The sequence below is a fragment of the Schistocerca cancellata genome, chromosome 2, assembly GCF_023864275.1.
Source record: "Schistocerca cancellata isolate TAMUIC-IGC-003103 chromosome 2, iqSchCanc2.1, whole genome shotgun sequence".
Classification (NCBI taxonomy): domain Eukaryota; kingdom Metazoa; phylum Arthropoda; class Insecta; order Orthoptera; family Acrididae; genus Schistocerca; species Schistocerca cancellata.
The window spans coordinates 550442705-550462439 of record NC_064627.1 but is presented as its reverse complement, the minus strand read 5'-3'; the positions used below and the strand labels follow the sequence as shown (position 1 = coordinate 550462439).

Genomic DNA, 19735 nt, shown 5'->3' with positions numbered 1-19735 from the left:
CAGTTTCATAAGTAAGTCTTGTGGCTGCCAGTGGTGTGAGTCATCGCCTATTGTCTCTTTGTTGGCGCGCGTCGTTATTGGGATTTGGAGGCCTAACTTCCACAAATTCGCCTTGCCGAGAGGGCCCAGCTCTGTTTAAATCTCGCCAGTTCTGATGCAATTCCGGTCTGTCGTTACGATCATATCGTCTGTCGTCATGTCGGTAGATTCCATAGTTTCTTTCTTGTCGGTCACGTGGTGGAGAATTTCTCCTTGAATCGTAACTACGCGCTGGACCGTTGCGTCTAAAGTTATTCTGTCTCCCTTGATAATAGTTATATTGGTTCCCATATTGTCTGTTTCTCTGATTGTCTCTCCGATAGTCATTACCGCGGAAAGGTGATCTTTCCCTGTAACTATTACTCTGCCAGTGGTTGTCATATGGGTGGTGTCTGTTTTGGTCACGATTTACGTTGTAAGAATAGGTTTGTCGTGGCCATTTATTGTTTCTGTCGTCACGGAATTGTGACGGATGTGACCTGTAATGATTGTTTTCCTGTTTTCGCATCCCGCGACTGTCTGTGTCAATTTCCAGTTCTTGTAACAGTCCCTGAAAAGCTTCAATGTCGTCTTTGCAACGTCCTGCCAAAATAATGTGTCGTAAATGTTCAGGCAGTTTGATTAAGCAAATGCGGATGAGTTCTGAGGGGCTGTATGGGTTTGATAGGTACTGATTCTTGTGCAACATGTCTTCAAAATATTTCACAAGACTGGAAAATTCAGATTGCTCGAAGTGTTTCATCATTATGATGCTATGTTTTACGCGGTCTTGTGTGGCCTGAGACCAATATGTTGAGAGGAAGGCATGGTAAAATTCTCCTTCACTGTGGCAATCGTGAATGACCGATCGCATTCTTACAGCTGGTTCATTCTCCAAGTAGCCACACATAAATTCTAACCTGTGCTCCAATGACCAGCTGGGAGGAAAACAATGAGAGAATTGATGGAGCCATGCTTGTGGATGAATGTCGTTGCCAGAATTCTTAAATGTTTTGAATTTACGTGTAGTAATGAACAGCTTATAGTCAAAATCATCATGTCGGCGAGTCACATATCGGTCATTGTTACGTCGTGTCGGCGGTTCCATCTCAAAATTCGGTGCACCTTGCCAATTCCTTTCATAATTACCGAAATGCCCTGTGCTATTTTTTTGTGGCTTTTCCGTATTTCTAAGTTCCTCTTCCCGTGTTGGAGCGCGAGTGTCCTCTGAAATACGTAATTCTTGTATCACCTGCGTCAACTGATCTTGTACTTCCCGGATTTCTCTTTTATACTGTGTATTAATTTGATTTTGATTTTGTTTGAATTTTCTTATTTGTTCATAGTCTTCTGTGTCAGTGAAGGCTACGGGTCTTGTGTCATTCAGATCATCATCTACCTTTGTAGATAAGTTAGTGACCTGATCCGAAAGTTCGGCTACTTTCTCCGATAGTGTGCTTATTTCCTCAGTGTGTTTCTCTGAACCAAGTTTCAGAGTGTCCATTTGTGTTGAAATCGTATCTACTGTGTCCTTTAAGTTTTCCTGAGTTTTTGCCAGTTGCGTAACCGAATCGGTAGATGCAACTGAGTCAATTTTAGCCCACAAGGTCTCATGATTTTCATGAACAATGGTTTGCAGTTCTTTTATGGCTGCTTCGTGATTCTGTAATACATTCTCATGACGCGAAAAAATAGGTTGGAAATGCTCACAAATTTGTGTTTTTACGTCATTACAGACTTTCTGACATTTCGATTCTATTTTATGTAACTCAGTAGTTAAATCTTCACGTGTTTGTTCAAGTATATGTTCCACTGAGTCTAACTTTTGAAGCTTTTGTTCCATTGTGTCTAACTTTTGAAGATTCTGTCCCATTTGTTTCTGATTTTGTTCAAGCGTTGTGTCTAACTTTTGTAGCCTTTGTCCCATTTGTTGCATTAACTGTAATAACAATGCACTGGTGTCTGAAACATGTTCCTCAGTGCTTTTCGGCAGTGAATTTGCACCGGCAACATTCACATTTTGACAAGCAGAAAATGTGTCTTGACTCATTTGAGAAGACGGTGAGGACGCAAAACCTGAATCTACAGTATTTACAAAATTGTGTCCTATCATTTCGGATTCCTGAGGCGAGCTGTTGCCGACCGATCGATCGATAATGCTTCCCTGTTCACTACCTGTTTCACTGCCTATGCCATTGTCTGACGCCCGCTCCATTTCCCTATGCACAGTTACCAAATTACTACTTTGAATATTAGTTAATTCACTACCCAGTGGTGCTGATAAGCTACGCTCGTCGTCACTATTATTTCTCAATTTAGTTTGGAGCCTAGTGTTACGTTTTTCACACGCCATTATTGTCACAATATTTCACACGACAACACAGAAAAGCACAACTTGAATAGCAAAAACAAGAGAACACATTAACATAGCACTGAAAATAATATCTAGTTAATTGCAGCAGCGAAATACTTGGCGCAAAGCTACATGCATGCCACAACTGTTTTACTGTACAACAATGAAAGACTGCAACTACAAAGGAGATTCTCTCTACAATTACGCGCTAGCAATAAACAAAAGCTACACTAAATACACAAACTACACGAAAAAATCAGAAGATTCCAGCGAGGTATCCTAGGCTAAGGGTCGACATATGAAACGTCCCCTTTGAACAATTTTACATGTGAAACGTCCACTTAGAACAATTATACAAGCCTGTGCTTAACCTGACACACAATAATTTTAGCGCAACGCAATCTGACTATCAAAAATCCCTGCAAAAGAATGGCCCTGACTAACTTTAACCTATACCTTTTACAAATCACTTACCTCACAAAAATCTTCGCTACTCAAGCTACTGCAAAACAGCGAGCGCCACTACTGCCAGCTAAATAAAAGATTCAAACCACTGAAGGTACTAACTACTGATAGGGATAGTTAGCAAATGAAAGATATTAATAGAGAACAAACAATGTATTTACCTTAATATTCATAATTGACATTCAGTCTTACAGATTATGAAAACTCCGCCATCTCTCTCCTCACATCCACCACTGCTGGCGGCTCACCTCCAACTGCCCAACGCTATCTGCTGTTCACCTCCAACTGTAGCAGTTCATGACAACAATGGCAGACAACAATGCAAACTAGCCACATACTGCACACAGCACAGCCAGTGATTTTCATATAGAGCGCTACGTGGCATTACCCATACAAAAATCTAAACAGCCTACTTACAGTTATTGTAATTGTACATACATGTTAAGGAAGCCCGGAAGGGGGCCTCACTGTATAGTGCTATACGCCCTCCATCAGATGGTTCAATCTACACCTAATTCAAAACAAAGAGCCGCCTTGTTATACTACTTAATTTCTAAATGCAGTGGCAGATATAGGTAACTGTCTCGTTTTATTAAAACAACTGCCCTGCTAGTTATAGTCAGGTGCTTCTGTTGCAAATTTTGAACGCTTCAGCCAAATTTTGAGTGCACTCGACCCTTTGCGATAATTCCAGCATTTTCTGTTGTCAGTTGTTCTGCCTGTATGCTAAGCAGTGGGCGAAAGTTGATACATGCAAATTGTATTTACCGTTGCTGGCCGTTTAACGGTGTTAGCTGTTAATCTTTTTTTAAAGTGAATATTTAGAACTTTTTTACCTTTAAAATTTTTGATTTCCTTGTTGCCGCAAGGTGTTTTACCTGATTTATTAACTGGCGCCAGAAGGCGTTTTACTTAAATATCTAGACTGTAAGATCATGTTAGCAGCAAGAATTTGCTACTCCATTTTTGGTTATTATTGTTCTAGGCAGGTGTTCTAAGCCTAATTCTACATGATCACTGATGGCGGTTCCTTATGGTTTAAAAAAAAACTAAAATAAATCTTTGCTAGTATCGCCGTAAGGCGATTTTCAGTCTGTTCTCACGTAACTGACCGTTTCGGTGAATTCGGTCTTAAAATTGTTTTTGTCGTCTGTAGCTGTCCCCGGCAGACTGGGTTTCTGTGTACGTTAAGCACAATTTTGGGGCGCCCCACTTACTGTAAACTGTCTGGAGGAAGTGCAGGCCAGGGCAGCAGTCGAACATTTTCTGTATCCAGAAAGGCCCGTACAGGACCTGCAACATCTGGTCGTGCATTATCCTGCGGAAATGTAGGGTTTAGCAGGGATCGAATGAAGGGTAGAGCCACGGGTCGTAACACATCTGAAATGTAACGTCCACTGTTCAAAGTGCCGTCCATGTGAACAAGAGGTGACCGAGACGTGTATTCAATGGCACCCCATACCATCACGCCGGGTGATATGCCAGTGTGCCGATGACAAATACATGCTTCCAATGCGCGTTCACAGCGATGTCGCAAACCACGGATGCGACCACCTTGATGCTGTAAACAGAACCGGGATTCATACGAAAAACTGACGTTTTGCCATTCGTGCACCTAGGTTCGTCGTTGAGTACACCATCACAGACGCTCCCGTCTTTAATGCGGCGTCAAGGGTAACCGCAGCCATGGTCTCCGGGCCGATAGTCCATCCTGCTGCAAACGTCGTCGAACCGTTCGTGCAGATGATTGTTGTCTTGCAAACGTCCCCATCTGTTGAATCAGGGATCGAGACGTGGCTGCACGATCCGTTACAGCCATGCGGATAAGATGCCTGTCAACTCGACTGCTAGTGATACGAGGCCGTTGGGATCCAGCACGGCGTTCCATATTACCTTCCTGAACCCACCGATTCCATATTCTGCTAACAGTCATTGGATCTCGACCAACGCGAGCAGCAATGCCGCGATACGATAAACCGCAATCGCGATAGGCTACAATCCGACCTTTATCAAAGTCGGAAACGTGATGGTACGCATTTCTCCTCCTTACACGAGGCATCACAACAACGTTTCACCAGGCAACGCCGGTCAACTGCTGTTTGTGTATGAGAAATCGGTTGGAAACTTTCCTCGTGTCAGCACGTTGTAGGTGTCACCACCGGCGCCAATCTTGTGTGAATGCTCTGAAAAGCTAATTATTTGCATATCACAGCATCTTCTTCCTGTCGATTAAATTTCACGTCTGTAGCACGTCATCTTCGTGGTGTAGCAATTTTAATGGCTAGTAGTGTACTTCTATTGGTCCTCTCCCCCTAACAGCTCTCTACCACTTCAGTGTATACGTAATTCCTAAAAGAATATACTATTGTCGAAGCAAAATATATGTGGACTATGTGTAAGAAATAGACACTCAGATGTGACAGTTTATAAGTATTTATAAAAAGGTTTGTTTAACTTGGTACAAATAACGACGCTGTATTCTCATATGTGAAATTACCAGAGCAGCCAAGTGTCACTGCGTAATGTGAAGAGAAGGTTATGTGGCAGTAGGCCGTAAAACACATTTAAAGGATAGCCGACGCGCCGACATTGAACCTGCATGACTCACAAGTGGCATAGGCCATTAGCGTCGGCTGTTCGCTGACGCATTGGCTTACACAGATGAAACGATGGGCTTAAAGCCGTGAGTGGAACAAAACATTTAGCCACTACCATTTCAGATTGAAATTCTGAACTAAAGAAATTAAAGACATGATAATGATTTATATAACATTTGTGGTACTAATGAAGATATTGACGAGCAATTCCTGTAAGGATTTCTTGTAATTTATTCCTCGTTACTATCTGATGCTATTTTTTGTGTATTACACATAACTGTGTACCAGTCGTGTGAGCTGACGTTGGAGCCGAGCGGAGGGAGACAGAATTACAGCTGAATGCAACCTAGGAAATCGGACGTCACGCAAAGCAAGATGACGCTACAGATCACGTACTCACGTGTTGACGTCGCTGATGCTATCACATCTACGCTTGTCCCCCGCAGCTGTGTCACTTTAGGAAATCCTTCGTCTTTATGTCTATGACAACTGTTTAAGAATAAAGTTTATTGAAAAAGAATTGCAAGGAAACATGTGCAAAAAAATTTAAATTATTTAAGGGTAGTGTTTAAAAAAAATTGAATGTCAAAGCAACAAAATTATTTTGTGATAGTGTTCAAGGACGGCAATGTACTAACGAAAACGTTGTTCATAACAAACAAATGAGTTAGTGTTAAATTTTTCTTTGTGGTTGCAGGACAGCTCATGCACACTTCCATCAGAAAAAATGTAAAATAAAACCATTGTGTCAGTATTTTGTGATGTATTTGATAATAAGCCGTCTCGCCTTTTCGAGTTTATTACGTCCACATTGACCTGTTGTCCAGTTGTACTATTTATTACACAATTTGTCAGAGCCGCTCCTTTTATGTGACACAGCATCCGCATTTCCACGACATGAAGAAACTGCTCTGCGGTTTTGGCATTGACCATCTACCTGTGGCATACAAAGCGACATTATACTGGGGACTTAAGTTGGAGCGTAATTTTTCTGTCTCAGAGACCAGTTGTGAATTTTGACATCACACTCATGTTACATTCTCGCGTACCGGAAAATTGCCTTGGCTCATGTGATATCAGTTGGTATAATGCAAGCAGGGATTTTATCTTGCAGGCATTTCTACATGGGCCATATTATTATAGTCGATCATGCCAATTTTCAGGATATGAAAAGGTTGAGGAAAGAAACCGACCTTTCCCTTTTCAAAGGAAACATCCTGCCACTCACTTTAATCGATTAGAGAAACCACAAATAACTTAAAGGTGGATGGCTAAACGGGAATTTGAGCTGTTGCTCTCCTGGAAGCGAACACAGCGCCTTACCACTGTACTATTCCGCTCGGTAGCTATTTACTTTGTTCTGCAATGAATTTACAGGAATGATGCAACGCGAATTCTCTGTAATATGTGTCAGGCTTACACTGTAGCTACACATGACGCATGAGAATCACCACAACAGGTAAGAACTTACAGTTTTTTGCGACAATGATAAAATCCGAGAAAAGCACCCTTTGAACACAGCGACTAGGGTGTAAAGTGAGGTTTTTCCGCGCAGAAACACGATTTAATATCTTCAAATATTTAAGCTATTAATGCAGAATCGCGCCCCAACACTAGTTGGTAGTCATGCACAAGTCTTCGCCAAAATTAAAATGGTACTGTACCAGCAAGAAGATTGTGCAAAACTGTCTGATCTTTTCAAATAAAGAGGCGCTAGGGTAAATAAACTGTTCTGGAATACACCCGAGTGACTAAACGCTTAAAAACAACTCAGAAGTTAATTCCAACGGTAATAAAGTGCGAGACAATAACCTTCGATAATTTCGTGTTGCTGAGAGTGTACAAGGCAGCTACTTTCTTTTTAAATGAGTGAATGTAACACTCGCATATTTTCAAGGAATTCTTTATACGCTTGTAAACATATAACAGCAGACTTTTACTATATGAGAGATACAGTCATGCCAATAGGTCAAAATAAGCACAGTGCACTGTTAATTTTTTAGGCCCATATTCACTTGTTCGTTGGACCATAGCAACGTGTCACAAGCTGTAACTCTTGCAGGCAGTCAGTGACACATCAGAGAAATGAAGTAATTTCGCATATATCTTTTTCCGAATCAGCTGTCATTTGATTACTTATTTGCTTTAAAACTCGATATATTTTACATCTCCATGTTTTAGACGTCTAAACTAACAATTATTTAAAAATTTTGCATGTAAAATGTCTACATACATTACCTTAGTACCAATGGCCTTATGCGTGGTTTGAAGTAATTAGCTTTCTTGGTAGATATCTCGAATGAATCTAGACAGAAGTCATTTGTGTTCCCCTCTGCGAAGCCAATACACATATGTTACAGACAACAATAAAGCCTGCAAAACACATGTTCTTGCTCTGTGGATATGTTCATCACCCTATTGTATTCCTTTAAGTCAGTCCATCGCAAAGTGTATTAGATTCCAAAAATAATTCATGTGAACCGAGAATTTCTTCTATCTACTCAATTTCTGTGACTGGTATTATGAATTACATCTACACGTCGTGCTCTTATCCTATAACTTACAAATGTAAATCGCTCTTTCGAGGCCACTAAACACATATGTTGTTCGGATAGTTCAGTAGAGGATTCATACAAAAGTCGCTGAAATATTTACATTTCACATTTAACATAGTCACGTGTATAACCACAGATAACGTGACTCTGGAAGTATTGATATGTTTATGACACCAGTTTCTCGTCATTTATTACTACAAGCTTGTGCCGTAGTACAGTGCAATCTTGAACTGGATAACACGTAAAGTAATAATTCTAACATTTACATGACCATAATGTTCCACAGCTGTTGACAGTTTCAATGAAAGTCTTCTGGGACATTGACCACAGCATCTTCCTCAATGTTCTACGTTTCGGTTCGTTATAACAGTGGCCGAAAAATTTAAACGTTTTTCTTATGACACAGCAAAAAATTTTTATTGAAAAGTATGACTTCATGAACGGATGGCGCAATATCGCAAAGGTTTAATATGAAGATGTAATGGAAGTGTAAATTGTTAGAGCGTCGAATATCGAAATACGTACACAGTTTGTGAAATACATAATAGGCATGGATTCGTGGAGGGACGAGGAGACTGAAATGTGGGGGGAAGAAGTGCTGGACGGAATCAAAAACACTCAAAGCTCTAAAAAAGACTGCTCAGTCAGTGAAGTCCATATTAAACATCTAGGAAGGGGCAGCTGAATATCAGATTTGAAAGCCCAATGTTACATTTTTAAAGTGATTTTGTTGTGAAACCGATCGGTATTCCACGATGGGTTTGTTTATAAAAATGCGTTTTCTTTACGTGCTATGCCGTTTTTAAGTAATGTTTTTGATGTGTGAGGTTCTTCTTCGTTTTGTTGAATTTAATGTAATATATAAAAAACATGCAGTTTTTAGTTGGTTATCGATTTTAATATGTAGCTATTGGCGATATTTGGAAGAACTTGTGCTTTCAGTTTTCTTATGGTCCATTTGTGAACAGTCTCACACATGTCTTTTTTTAAACATCGCCCACAATTTTCCGTGCACATTATTAATCGAAAACAACTTGTATAAATAGTTACAATTACGTTTTTAGAAAACTGTAAGTACAAGTTCTTCCAAATTTCGCCACTAACTACATATAAAAACCGATAACCAACTAAAAACGGCGCGTTTTTTATAGATTGCAGCAAAGTCGACAAAACAAAGGAGAACCTCACACACGAAAAACGTTACGTAAAAATGTCGTAGTACACAGACAAAATGCCCTTGAAAATGGGAATCATCTCCCGAAAAGCGTCGTGTAAAATATGGATAAAAGAAAACTATGACTGGTAGCAGAAAAGTTATTTATTTTCATTCACAGGGTTTCATAAAACCGTTTTTAACGGACAAAATCAGGTATTCTACGAAATGAAAAGATATTAGTAGTAACAGACAAAGAATTCAGAAGAAACACACGCTAAAAGAAGAGACAGATTAGTCGGACATGTGCTAAGGTAACCACGAATGGCTAAGTTGGCTCTGGAAAGAACAGCAAAGCGATGAAAGCAAAGTGACAGGCAAAGATCAGTGAGGAGGTTGATGTACAGAGATGAAGATCGACGCATGAGTCGAGGAGACAGAAGACTGGATCATGGGATCACATCTACAAGAAGGAGATGAATTTGGATATCTTGTTCTAGTGTATGGGTTTAAGTGGCGACCAGACGCTCTTACCAAATCGCGCACTCACTAACTCGTCACCCACCACTGCCATAGCCTCCTGCAGCACGCGCGCGCCTTGCTGCAGAGAGCAAGCATCGCACATCCGTGACAAACTGGCGACATCGTAGTTAGTTCTCGTTATCTTCGCCCTCGTTTCAGCTATAAGCGAGAGGATTATGGTAGGATGCGTATCAGAGGAGCCCCTTGCTCTCGAAGATGGGCGTGACGTGTTTGATGTAGGAGAGAAGCGCGGGGTTGGTGAAGACCCTGCGGTGCACGGCGGGGCTGTTGGTGGCGTTGGTGGCGATGGCGTTGGCGGAGCCGCTGGGCGCCAGCGTGAAGCCCATGGCGTTGCAGGCGCAGTAGAGGCCGAGCAGCGCGTGGTCGTCCATGTCGCGGCGCAGCTGCTCCAGCGGGTAGGACGCCGCCCGCTCGTGCTCGCCCATCGCGCTCAGCGTCGACTGCAGCACGCAGTGGTACTCCGACAGCAGGTACTCCATGCTGTTGCGGTGCACCTCCTCGCTCGCGTTCCCGTACAGGAAGAACTGCAGATCTTGAGCTGGAGAGCCAACGTACGCCATCTGTGGGGAAAAAAAATCGAGTACAATCCGACTGCACAGGCAATGGGGTTACTGGAAAGGAAATGGACCAATCCGACACGTCGAAACCCACCCTGAAACTTTTGTGCATGAAGAAAAGAACGAAAGAAAGACATTTCAAATGCTTTTTCTTTAATTGTTGAAGTTACTCGTTGTTTTCGCGCGAAGAGCCGCTTATGACATCGATTTGTACAGCCCTTCCAGCTACCGCGGCGACAAGACAGCACAGCGCCGCGTAGTGCTAACAGCTGGAGTGACACAAGATGAATCAGAAGCACCCAAACCATACATAAAATGTCATGTATCATTAATGTTTCGAATGAGGGTCAGTTCGCATCGACAGCGTTGCGTATGTAATTCTCACAAACGTGTCTAGCGGACGAAAATACGAGGAGCGTTCGATAAATAGTGCAACCCATTATTTCCTCGGCTAACTTCCGTGGATAAAATGCGCAGTTTGTTGTGGAACATCGTGGAATATACCCGCTTTAACAACGACAGTTTCGTGAAGTTCTTATCTCCTCCCCAACACCCTATGTGGCATTCGAAATTCCTGCTCCGCCGATGACCAACTCCTAAACCTCATTCATCTCCTCTTCCTCCACCTTAACTCCCGTCGCTCCGCCATTTTTGTCTCCCTCAATTTGTCTCCCTCAACCTCGAAAAGGCCTTCGACCATGTCTGGCATCCCGGTTTCCTGTTTAAACTTCAGACTTATGCTCTTCCTGTCAACTACGTCCGTCTGGTTGCCTCCTTCCTCTCTCACCGCCCCTCCTATGTTACCATCCGTAACGTCGATTCCCGCACCTTCTACCCCTCTGCAGGTGTGCGCCAGGGCTTTGTCCTCTCCCCTCTCCCCTACCCCCTGTACACGGCAGATATGCCCCAACTCCTTCCCTCCAGTACACCTCCTGTAATATGCTGATGACACCGCATTCCTTGCCCTCGCTCCTACCCTCCAACAGTCCCAATGCCATCTCCAGAATCACCTTGACCTTTTTGCTGCATGGTGTAACCAGTGGCTCCTGAAAATCAATCCTTCCAAGACCCAGGCAATCATCGTAGGTTGTACCACTCGCTCCTTCCGGCTCCGTGATTTCTCCCTTACCATCTGCGCCCATCCTGTCCACCTCTCCCACACCCTCACCTACCTTGGCCGCAGCATTGACCGTCACCTCACCTGGATCCCTCACCTAAGCTTTATCCAATCCAAAGCCCACAACTGCCTCAGACTCTTCATACTCCTCTTTGGCCGGACATGGAGGTTGAATCCCTCTACCATCCTCCACACCTACAAATCCGTAATCCGTCCTATCCTCTGTTATGCCAGTACTTCCTGGATATCCACCCCCCTCCCCAAATTCTTATAAGTCCCTCCAGATCCTCGAGCGCCATGCACTCCGCCTCGCCTTCCGTATATGCCTCCCGTCCCCCAAACGGATCCTCTATGAACTGATTCCTTTCCCCAATCTGCTCCTATTCCTCAAACATATCTGCATATTCTACACCTCCCACCGCCTTGATCCCCCACATCCCCTGGTTTTCCTCTCCTCTCCAACCACCGCCCTCTGCCGTGCCTTCACCGTTGTGTCCCCCCTACCTTCCATCTCTACACCCTTCACCTCCTTTCCCAAGGTAGATTCCGTCGATCCCCCTTCCAGAGGATGCCCTCTTTCCCTCATTTATCCCTCTTACCAACTCTGGTTCTCACCTCCCCCTCCCTTCCTCCATCCTCTTCCTGGGCTCCCTCCCCCCCCCCTTCCATCCTGTTTCTTTCCCCACCTACCCTATCTCTGACTCCCTTCTCTCCCCCAAGTCCTTTTGCATTTCCCTCCTCTGTCTTTCCCCATTCCGTCTCGTGTCCGCCCTGCCCCCCTTATGAGTACTCTTCCTCCGTCGGATTCCCTCCCCCCCCCTTCGCTTTTCCTCTCCCTTTTTTTCCCTCACCTGTCCAGATCCCACCCTCCCCCCCCACCCTCCCCATCAGCCCTTGGCTGTGGTGTGTCACCTTCGTGCCTACTTTTTAGTGCAATGTTTCCACTGAGTGTTCAGTGTTGTGCATCTTCTCCAAAGTGTTGCGAACGGAAATCATACTGTAGCTGGGTGTGATTTTTATATCTCTTGCGAACAGAAACCAGACTGTCGCCGTGTTTTTCAATTGTCTGTCTACTATTTTACCTGTCTGCTTGCTGTGTATTTTATTAGCATCACCAACCCTTTGTTTTAAGTTTTAACTTTCCACAATTTTCCGCCGTTTTACAATTTAAGTCACCGTTTTATCACCTGCTTTTAGTGTTTCTTATCATATTCTTATGTTTTAAAAATTCTGTAGGCCGAAGAGCAGCGTACTAAAGGTATTGCCAGCCCCTCCCCCCCCCCCTCCTTCGGGGGGAGTCGAAATTCAATAAAGGAAAAAAAAGTGAAGTTCTCATAGCTGGTGGCGCTATACGTAGTCTTCAAAAAGGCGTCTGTAACGGAGGTGCGTTCGAAGCAGAGAGCTTTCACTCTGTTGGAGGCAAATGAGAGCTTCGCAGATATCCACAGGTGTTTGCAGAATGTCGAAAGAGACCTGGCAGAGAACAAAAGTACGGTTAGCGCCGACGAGGCGACTGTCATCGTCGCAACATGGTCTCGCAAATCTGTCCGATCTTCCGCGTGCCGGTTGGTTGCACACAGTTGTGACTCCTGCAATGTTGCAACCTGCGAGGTGACCGATTGATCACACTCAAATACTTTACTGCACAACTCAACGTGTCTGTCAGTAGTGCCGGCACATCCTTCCACCAACTGGAGAAGTCGAAAAGTGTGTGCCTCGCCTTCTAACAGAAGACCATAAAGAGTAACGACGACCATCTGTGTGGAATCACTTGCGCGTTACGAAGCTGATCCCGAGAATTTTTTGTCGAACATCAATGAAACATGTCTTCATCACATCGAACCGGAAACAAAACGGAAATCCGTGGAGTGCCGCCTCATCACTTCTCCTCCGATGGAAAACTTCAAGCAGCCTCATCAGCCGGTAAAGTCATGGCGACGGTCTTCTGAGAGTCTGAAGACGTTATTCTGTTTCATGTCCTCCACCATCTTGCATCGATTAAGTGTATTGGCTACCCTCAGGAAACTTAAACGAATTCAACGTGTTCGGCGCCGCGAAAATGGGAACGAACTTCTCCTTCTCCGTGACAACGCAAGGCGTTACACAGGTCTCTGCACCCGAGAGGGGCGCACAAAACTTCATCGGACAGTTCGTCCTCATTCGTCCTACAGCCATATCTCGCAATTTCCATCTGTTTAACCCAATGAAAGATGCACACCACGACACGCAGTACAAGGATGATGGCGGGGCTGTTGATGCAGCAAGACGTTGGCTCCCACGACGACTAACTGTGGTACCATGCGGGCGTACAGGCTCTCCGAGTATGCAGGCGTAAGGCTGTCGCATTGAAAGGAAACTATGTTGAAAAATATGGTTTTATAGCCAAAAGAGTGGGGAATAATATAGTGTATTGGAATTCTGGATAAAACCAGCCTGCTTTCAGAAAAAAAATTGTTTCATTTCTCATAGAACGACCCTCGTGAATCAAGCCAGTGTTCGATGTTATATTAACCATCAATCATGACTTTAATTTATCGAAATGAAATATTTCTTACATATACATCATTTCATAACAATCCCTACTGCACAGTTCTTCTGATAATTTCTCAATAACCAATATTTTACTCTACTGGCCATTAAAATTGCTACACCAAGAAGGAATGCATATGATAAACGGGTATTCATTGGACAAATATATTATACCAGAACTGACATGTGATTTCATTTTCACGCTATTTGGATGCATAGATTCTGAGAAATCAGTAGCCAGAACAACCACCTCTGGCCGTAATAACGGCCTTGATACGCCTGGGCATCGAGTCAAACAGAGCTTGGATGGCGTGTACAGGTACAGCTGCCCATGCAGCTTCAACACGATACCACAGTTCATCAAGAGTAGTGACTGGCTTATTGTGACGAGCCAGTTGCTCGGCCACCATTGACCTGACGTTTTCAGTTGGTGAAAGATCTGGAGAATGTGATGGCCAGGGCAGCAGTCGAACATTTTCTGTATTCAGAAAGGCCCGTACAGGACCTGCAACATGCGGCCGTTCATTATCCTGATGAGATGTAGGGTTTCGCAGGCATCGAATGAAGGGTAGAGCCACGGGTCGTAACACATCTGAAATGTAACGTCCACTGTTCAAAGTGCTGTCAATGCGAACAAGAGGTGACCGAGACGTGTAACCAATGGCACCCTATACCATCACGCCGGGTGATGCGCCAGTATGGCGATGACGAATACACGCTTCCAATGTGCGTTCACCACAATGTCGCCAAACACGGATGCGACCATCATGATGCTGTAAACAGAACCTGGATTCATCCGAAAAACTGACGTTTTGCCATTCGTGCACCCAGATTCGTCGTCGAGTACACCATCGCAGGCGCTCCTGTCTGTGATGCAGCGTCAAGGGTAACCGCAGCCATGGTCTCCGAGCTGATAGTCCATGCTGCTGCAAACGTAGAACTGTTCGTGCAAATGGTTGTTGCCTTGCAAACGTCCCCATCTGTTCACTCAAGGATCGAGACGTGGCTGCACGATTCGTTACAGCCATGCGGACAAACATTTTCCTTACACCAAGCACACCTGACGAAAGAAAATAAATGCTTTCAGGCACGTCACAGTAATTACTAGTATTATTTAGACATAACTGGGGTGGAGTAAGATATAGTACTGCCCGTTGCTTTGCTTACTGTGCTGCATACGGAGCATACTTAAAGCAGTTTGTAAAATGTGCCGGTGCAAACTGATAACGCACAAATGACTGAGAGTTAAGAACACTGCCCTCCTAATACACCGTAAATAACACGGAACTATCGGAAATAATATTGTCCAACAGTTTCTTTAAAAATACTTTCACACAGTGGAAAAAATTCTGTAGCAGGAATCGCATTGGTTATTCCGGATGGAAACAGGATTATATCGTCTTTTCGTCATCGTCCTGAAAGACAGAGGTATCGTAATGTCAAGACCAAGAGTCCAACAACAGTAATGAATTAATTTCTGCAACTGGTTAGGAACCGTTTCAAATGAAATCTTAAAAATTATGGTTTCCTTTTTTTTCCAGGTTTTCATACACCAAGTATAAGAATTTGGCCTAATTTGGTCCTAATTTATCATGAGGGCGCTGAAGATGTAAATCTGCAGAAACTGTAATCTACTCATACTTATCACTGTCGCTGTTGTATATGAATGTGTCACCTTGAAATGATAAATGGCGGTGTGCTCCCAGTTCTTTCATGAAAACTGACTGATCAGCGTTGTACACAGCAGATGTGGGGATAACAGCAAGCTTTTTCTTCACGTCAGCTACAAATTAATGGCATCTCCTCGACACTTTTACTTGGATTAAACACAGTTTTTTGCGACTTCCTATACTGTATGATTTCTTGAATTTGCTTGACCAGGTCAAACAAGACTTGAAATCACTAATGTTCATCTCAATTGCAATCTGGAGGGCCCAGTATCGTAGATCTCCATGGTAGGGTTAATTGTTTCTCATGAGCAGCTCTACATAGCTCAAATCCAAAGGCGTATTTCGGCCTAGGTAGAATAAGCAGCTGCCTACGGCGGCGGATTTGAAAGGGTGGCTTATAAGTAGTTACTTTTTTTTTCAAACATTCTATTAACAGTTCTTGAAAAGACAATGCAAACTGAATTCTCAATGAAAAGTTTATGAATAACATTGGCAATTATTACCCCAAATTTCATGAACTGTATGGTTGGGCGGCGGAAGAATGACACGTTTTGTTTTATTAACGATGTTACGTCGTGACAGTCTGGCCATTATTCACTTCATTCAGTGTCGTGTCTTCTAATGTGGTATACTTTAGGAAGGCAAATCTAGTTGCTCGTAATTAAGCTTTGTGACGGAAAACGCCGCTAACACTGTCATATATGTAGGCTGGATCGGCACTCAAGAGTGCCCATTCGAGCTTCAAAGTCAAAGAAAATACCGCCGGTCGCTTGATGGCAGTTCAGTTTAATTTAAAACTGTAAAGAGAGTAGTTATTTAGTGTTTAGTTCGAGATTTGTATTTTAACAATAATCAAAATGAGTGACAGTCGGAGAAGAGTAAATGGTTCTCGATACAGGAACTTCGCGAACGTTAACAATAAAGGAAGAGGAAATTATGAGAATCAGTATAAATGGATGTTCTATTTAAAAATGAAGTACAGCCAGCTAGTTCCAGCCCGAGCTTGACTCTAGAAATACCAGATTGTAACAATGTGGATTATAATAATGTGGTGAACAGTATCGAAAATAATGCAGCGTGTAATTTATGAGTCCGACGCTCCTGTTATTAGAAACAATAATAATGGATCGGAAATAATCAATTCAGTTGACCCAAATGATGCATATAAAGCGGATGATGATTGTGAATCAGTTTCTGACGATCATGCGAACTGTACAAGAAATGAATTCTACCGTCGTCATATCGCTGACAAAAGTCATGTGACTCAGAATATGGAGTGCGATTTCAGGAATTCATGCAGGCAATGTATTGATTTTTAAAACAGGGATATAAGTATCTTGCGTAGCATGTTTATTGTTTAATGGAACATCATAGTTGCGAAACCTAATGAGGGATTTAATGAGTAGAAAATCGGTTGATCACGATTAGCTGCTTATGAAAATTCAGTTGAACATAGGAAATATGAGCCAACTTTAAAAGCTAGACAAAAAAATCACGGGAAGAATAGATAAGAAACTAACATCTCAGCTTGATACAACAGGAAATTTTGGAGGTGCGCGTTAAAACGGGTTGTAGGTGTGGTCAAAAACTCGTCCAACAAAGTCTATCTTTCAGGGCTTCAACTGTGGGTTAGGGTCAACACATTACGGAAATTTCGAGATAGCACTACAGCTAACAGCAAGATTCGATCCTTTTCTAGCTAAACATATAGAACTTTATTAGGAACAAAGGAAAAGGGAGTAAATCGTAGCTTTATTTACAAAAGTGCGAAGTGATATCTATTCTGGCAGAAATGGTGATGAAGTATGCTGTAGATCAAGTGAAAGAAACTAAATATCTTTCCACCATATTATATTTCACCCTCAATATTATATTTTTGGGTCAGCTGTCTTTTGTTACAAGATATTTATTAAAAAAATGGATTTCATGTTGAAATATTTATCTGTTTTGTCACTAACTCGGCCACAAATCAGAACAATTAACTGATTCAGTAATAAACTTACTAAGGAAAATATGGTTTGGACATTCACTTATGCAGGGGTATGTCATATGACACTACAAGCTTGCCTGCACGGTAGCTCAGCGTGTTCGGTCAGAGGGTTAGCTGCCCTCTGTAATAAATAAAACTGAGTTCACCGATCAACAACGAACTACAACGGGTGTCTTACGACGTCCGCCCCGAGCAGATGGAACGAACGAAAGCGAACAAAATGATATTAAAAAAAAAGTTGGTAGAGCGCTTGCCCACAAAAGGCAAAGGTCCCGAGTTCGAGTTTCAGTCCGGCCCACAGTTTTAATCTGCCAGGAAGTTTCATATCAGCGCACACTCCGTTGCAGAGTGAAAATCTCATTTTGGAAACCCTCTTACTCTTTGTTGCGTGCGCAGCTCACTCCCTTAGCTTGGTAGAATCGTAGGAAGCAATTTGTTGTCCTCAAGCGGATTCGTTTTGTCGTTTGTTGCAACAAATTTAAACTTTCTTCTCTGCTTCGATGAGCCATTGGAATGTTTTGCAGTCAAAAATAAATAGTTCAGTTTCCGCAAAACGACTTCAGAAACACGCTGGTAAGGGCGCCACGATGACTGCTATTGCCTCAGTGTCAACCGGATAGAAATAATAATAGCTTTGGAAGTTATTCAGGACGATGAAACTCAAAAGACTTCATTAGGATGCGAGGCGACTGGAATGCTGACCAGTGTGCAGACTCTGGAAACAGTAATAACGAAACTTTGGAATGATCATTGCACTTGAATAATGGATTGACTTCGCGCACAATTCCAACACACAAAATGATTTCTCTTGTGGTGTAGACATTATGTTGCTACAAACAAACAATGCAGCTGTGTCAAAATTTTGAACAGTGAAATGCGCAATTTGAATCTATCTTTTACAGTTTTTCTGTAATAAACAATTGAAATCAGTTCTTTCTTATTTTAATCACCCGGTACTATTACTAGCAGCAGCAGTTATGTGCAGATGTAAGTTACTTGGTAATAATATGTCGATATAAAGGGCCGAAATACTTTCTTTGCCTAGGGGCAGCAGATGACTAAATTCAACCTTGTTCATATCTCAAGAAAATTCTTCTTAACAGCTGTTGTTCACGTTGTTTATTCAAGTTTAGTGGTTTGTGTTTGTTATTAATAGTAGGGAGGGAGTCGCCCCCGACTAACTGCGCCACGTTTGTTTGCCACTGAAACACCAGAGCAAGATATGCTGTTGGGCTGTACTAGTATGCAGACTTATTTTTATAAAGATCGTTTTTGTCGTACTGTTGCGCAACATTAGCGCTTGTGGCGAAACTTTCATCACTTTCAGTTATGAGGGTCACTCCAAAAGAAATGCACACCATTTTTTTAAAATTCATCTTTTATTCTACATGTTTGAAAGTTTTACAGTATGTAGATACATCCTTTAGGAACAATATTTTCGTTTCTCCACATAATTTCCATCCCTCTCAACTGCCTTACGCCATCTTGGAACCAGCGCCTGTATACCCACACGGTAAAATTCTGGACCAACCTGTTGGAGTCAGTTTCGCAGCGTGCACAAGGGAGTCATCATCTTCAAACCTTGTTCCACGAAGAGAGTCTTTCAGTTTCCCAAAGAGATGATAGTCACATGGAGCCAGGTCAGGACTCAGGACTTTAAGGCGAGTGTTTCAGTGTTGTCCATCCGAGTTTTGTGATCGCTTCCATGGTTTTTTGACTGACATGTGACCATGCATTGTCGTGCAACAGCAAAACATCCTGCTTTTGCCGATGTGGTCGAACACGACTCAGTCGAGCTTGAAGTTTCTTTAGTGTCATCACATATGCATCAGAATTTATGGTGGTTCCACTTGGCATGATGTCCACAAGCAAGAGTCTTTCGGAATCGAAAAACACCTTAACAATAACTTTTCCAGCAGAAGGTGTGGTTTTGAATTTTTTTTCTTGGGTGAATTTGCATGATGCCACTCCATTGATTGCCTCTTCATCTCTGGTGAAAAGTGATGGAGCCATGTTTCATCACCTGTCACAATTCTTCCAAGAAATTCATCTCGTACTGTTCCAAAAGTTCGCTGCATACCATTTTTCTTGTTTCTTTGTGAGCCACTGTCAACATCCTGGGAATCCACCTGGCACAAACCTTTCTTAACGCCAACACTTTCAGTATTCTACAAACACTTCCTTCCCC

The 19735-nt window shown here is 42.7% G+C and overlaps 1 protein-coding gene across 1 annotated transcript in view; it reads right to left on the bottom strand.

The window, feature by feature from the left end:
* Positions 1-7952: 7952 nt before the first annotated feature.
* Positions 7953-19735, bottom strand: part of LOC126156169 (uncharacterized) — a 28099-nt gene continuing 16316 nt past the window's right edge. The window contains exon 2 of the mRNA XM_049916280.1: positions 7953-10244. Coding sequence (XP_049772237.1) covers positions 9855-10244 — 390 coding nt within the window. The 3' untranslated portion in view covers positions 7953-9854. The remainder of the gene's footprint in view (positions 10245-19735) is intronic.